Source organism: Limulus polyphemus, unplaced genomic scaffold (genome assembly GCF_000517525.1).
Source record: "Limulus polyphemus unplaced genomic scaffold, Limulus_polyphemus-2.1.2 Scaffold655, whole genome shotgun sequence".
In the NCBI taxonomy this organism is placed as follows: Eukaryota; Metazoa; Arthropoda; class Merostomata; order Xiphosura; family Limulidae; genus Limulus; species Limulus polyphemus.
Window position 1 is genome coordinate 485,610 of NW_013666265.1, and position 4,521 is coordinate 490,130.

At 36.2% G+C, this 4,521-nt stretch overlaps 1 protein-coding gene across 2 annotated transcripts in view; it reads left to right on the top strand.

Annotated features, from left to right (window-relative positions):
* LOC106459737 (forkhead box protein O-like) overlaps positions 1-3,739 on the top strand; it is a 54,778-nt gene extending 51,039 nt beyond the window's left edge. The window contains exons 2-3 of one of the 2 annotated variants that reach the window (XM_022386280.1): positions 817-1,346; positions 1,407-3,739. In XM_022386280.1, the coding sequence (XP_022241988.1) occupies positions 817-1,346; positions 1,407-2,343 (1,467 nt within the window). In that variant the 3' untranslated portion in view covers positions 2,344-3,739. Of the gene's footprint in view, positions 1-816 lie in introns of both variants that reach the window. The other variant, XM_013919391.2, reaches the window with a different exon arrangement.
* Positions 3,740-4,521: the final 782 nt, after the last annotated feature.

Genomic DNA, 4,521 nt, shown 5'->3' on the forward strand with positions numbered 1-4,521 from the left:
CGAAACCCGGATTCTACCGTTGTAAGTCCGCAGACATACCGCTGTGCTACTGGGAGGCGATGTTAGCATTGTAAGTTCAGGGAATACTATCTACGCTGACCGTCCCTAATTTTGAAGTCATGGACTGGAAGGAGCTAGTTAACACTATCCACGTCTTCATAATAACTTTTTACGTATATATTAGTGTGTTTACTATCTATGCTAACCGTCCCTAATTTTGAAGTCATGGACTGGAAGGAGCTAGTTAACACTATCCACGTCTCCATAATAACTTTTTACGTATATATTAGTGTGTTTACTATCTACGCTAACCGTCCCTAATTTTGAAGTCATAGACTGGAAGGAGCTAGTTAACACTATCCACGTCTCCATAATAACTTTTTACGTATATATATTAGTGTGTTTACTATCTACGCTAACCGTCCCTAATTTTGAAGTCATGGACTGGAAGGAGCTAGTTAACACTATCCACGTCTTCATAATAACTTTTTACGTATATATTAGTGTCTTTACTCTCTACGCTAACCGTCCCTAATTTTGAAGTCATGGACTGGAAGGAGCTAGTCAACACTATCCACGTCTCCATAATAACTTTTTACGTATATATTAGTGTGTTTTGCAAATAATTTACATTTATTTTAGTATACGTTCACATCTATAATCCACTTTTATTTGTTTATCAATTGGAGTGATTATGATTAAGACAAAATTATCAGTCAGATTTATCTTGAATAATTAGTGCAGCTCAGGTAAACGTTTCACGTGTACTTTAATAAATGTGTACTCTATCTTGATAATTTTTCTTCTATTACTTAGAACTCCATTCGTCACAATTTGTCCCTGCACAACCGTTTCATGAGAGTACAGAACGAAGGCACCGGGAAGAGTTCATGGTGGATGCTTAATCCTGATGCCAAGCCTGGTAAAGTTGCTCGTAGGAGAGCCACCAGCATGGAGACCCCAAAGTACGAGAAGAAACGTGGTCGGGCCAAGAAGAGTGTAGATACGTTAAGAAGTGGACTGGAGCTTACACCTAGTCCCAACTCATCTTTTTCAGAAAGATTGGACACGTTTCCTGAATCCCCAATACACCAAACATTCCACTTAAGTCCAGATTTCCGTCCAAGTGCATCCTCCAATGTCAGTTCGTGCGGTCGACTCTCCCCAGTACAAACTGTAAACACTGACATGCAGGACATCCAGGTGTCGCCTCCACCATGGGGTTCTTGTTTGAGCACCTCGGGTGATTCTAAAACTTATGGACAACCCTCTGATAGGCTCGATAGGTACTGTGCTGACCAATTGGTAGGCTCTCTAGATGGACCCCCCTCTGATGGACTGGATAGGTACCGCGCTGAACAACTAGTAAGCTCTCTAAATGGACCCTCCTCTGATGGACTGGATAGGTACCGTGCTGACCAACTGGTAGGTTCTTTAGATGGACCCTCCTCTGATAGATTGGATAGGTACCGTGCTGACCAACTGGTAGGCTCTCTAGATGGAACCCCCTCTGATGGACTAAATAGGTATCGTGCTGACCAGCTGGTAGGCTGTCTGGATGGACCTCTCTCCGATGGATTAGGTAGGTACCGCGCTGACCAACTGGTAGACTCTCTAAATTTAGCGATGAAGTTGGAGACTGGAGATAGGTCCTACTTGGTCGATTGTGGGCTAAGAACCAGTCCAAACAGACAGTTGTCCAGTGGGGTCACTTCTCTTAACAACACTACTTACAATCTAGGGATCTATGGCCATGGAAATAACGATTATCACTCCTCCTATCAACCTTCTGGCAGCAATAGCCCTACTTTAATACCACTCCAACTTCAACAACAAAGCATGCAACATACATTTAAGGATATCTCTTATACACTGGCCAACTCTCAAACCTTTTGTACCGTCCAGAAAGCACAGTCACTTTCTTCGAGCCATAGCCTCGGCCAGTTGGCACAACAACATCAAAATTCTTCGGGTTTAACTTCAAGAAGGCAAACAAACTCAAACAGCTATTGCTTCCCTCTATCAAGAGATTTCCCTATTCCAACCTCATTGAATCAGAGAGAGAGCATTCATGCAACAACGACCTCTTTCGGAAATACAGCAAGTCATGTAATGGGTCATCTTTTATCTCTGAACAACGTAATACCGACCGACCTTGATCTTAACTTTGATATGATCCAAGAAGGTCTGGAATGTGATGTAGAGCAGGTCATCCGCCACGAATTAAGCGTAGACGGAAATTTAGATTTCAATTTTGACACCATGAACACTAATTCTTCTGTTGTACCTCCTCATCAAACTACAGTAACGGCAACCAAGGGCACACGACCCTGGGTACATTAAGTTTCAATTTAAATATTTTGAATATTCAGAGGATACCTATTTTCTTGTTTAAGGTTATGCCTAAAACGTAGTTAAACAGCGTACTTCTTTAAGTACGTAAATGAGCAGTTAAATGGTTCTTATTGAAGATCTACCAATATATTGCTATCTATTATACGGTACCATCCTGTTCTTTTAAAGTAAAGAGACATATAAAACAGCCATTTCCAAGAGCCTAATAAACCCGCTTAGTCGCCTGTACTCCTGTGTTGTATAATATATTGCTCCATTGTTGTTCGTTACTCTTGATGAATCTATAAGTATTGCTGTGATTGCGTTTGTATATAAGATTATTAAATTTATGAGAAATATAACTAAAGATACGAATTAAAATTATAAGAATTAAAGACGAAAGACTGGTGTTATCTGACGTGAATTAAGTTTGGGTATTTCTAAGACCACTGGACTGTTTGGTTCATGAATGTAGAAAATTGAATTCAGGCAAGAGGCAGATAAGAAAGATTTTTCTTCTGTTACAAGTGTTGTGACTTACACTGTTTTAAAAATAGTAATTACTTTTCAATCCTAGCTCCTCAGGGAGAAAAGAAAGGAAAACAATAGGTTTCCTTTTTCTTCTATTTACTTTATATTTGGAGTAATATTCGCAGTTCTGATGCTTATATTTCTTAAAACATTCGTACCTGCTTTAATATGGCGCAAAATTCGTGATCTTGAATGTTTTATTTTAGTGTAAAATGCGTAATTTTAACTGATTTAATTTTACGCAAAATTCATGATTTTGATTTCATGTGACATTTGTAGTTCTGACTGATTTAATTTTGCGTTATTTTGATTGCTTTAATTTGATGTAACATTGTTATTCTGACTCCTTTAATTTTGTGAAACATCAATGGCTTTCACTAATTGAATTTGGTATAGCATTTGTGATTTTCACTAATTTAATGTGTTTGAACATCCATGATTTTATAAAGAATTGTAGTTCATTTCTTAACCTCTTATTTGAATTAAATATTTCCACTATGCATAATGTCATAAATAGATAAAATATTATGCTGTATTTTATACAGTGGTAATTATTGATATGTTGAATATACTTTAAATTAAGTAAATTAAACGTGTCTCAATTTTAGGATACTATGTCGTTTTCACCACGCGGTAAAAGTTGAGATTTGAAACCAATATAACTTACAATAAATTAATTCTATCACCACAAGATGTCTCATTCGAGAGTTCTGTGAATGATTGTTGGATGGAGTGATAAAAACATATGGAAACGTTAAATTCACGCAGTTTTTTGCAGGTCATAACTTATATGAAATGTTATTCAAAGTTCTTTACATATGTGTTGAATTATGTTCCCTTTCCTTGATGAAAGCAAAACATTTTTTTTTTTTTTGAAATACCGAAAACGTCATTGAACTATTTGTCAAAGTGAATAAACACTGCTTATTGACAGATATTACTGACTCACTATTCTTTTCTTTTAAACAAATAACCAATACATTTCGTTACGTGGTAATAAAGTTAGTTTATTAATATGATTAATACAAAGACTGTTAAGTCTAGCTTTATTTTATAAAGAAAAAATAATGGATGAGAAGGTTTTATGAGATACTATTATAATAAAGTTTAAATACACACTAACGGAACAATATCAAATTTATATGGATACTAGTTTAGACATTTTACACGAAGAGGACGTGAAATGTCGATTGTTTGTTTGGGGGGTGAAATGTCTAAACTAGTATCTATATAAATTTGGCATTGCTCTGTTGTTGTGGATTTACACTTTATTGTAAATTACTCGACATGATATTGCCTAGTTACTTGGTGTTACCTTGATCAAAATAAATAAATAAATATAAAATTAGGGTTAATATATAAAAACAATGCTAACTCAACGTTCCAACAGCTAGTTTCGAATCCACTATTTAATATGTCGCTAGCTGATTTCAGAACGGGATGGTTATATATAAAGGATATGTTAACTTCATATTTCCTCACGTTGTTTCAGAACAGCGGTTACATTTGACGCTTCTTTTACATAATGTTCTATCAGCTGTTTTTGGAATGAAGTGGCTATATTCGCAGTGTGTGTTATCCATTATTATATGAGATGGTTTTGGAATGGAGAACCTGTATTAGAAGCAGTGGTGGGATTCAAATATTTTAACAACA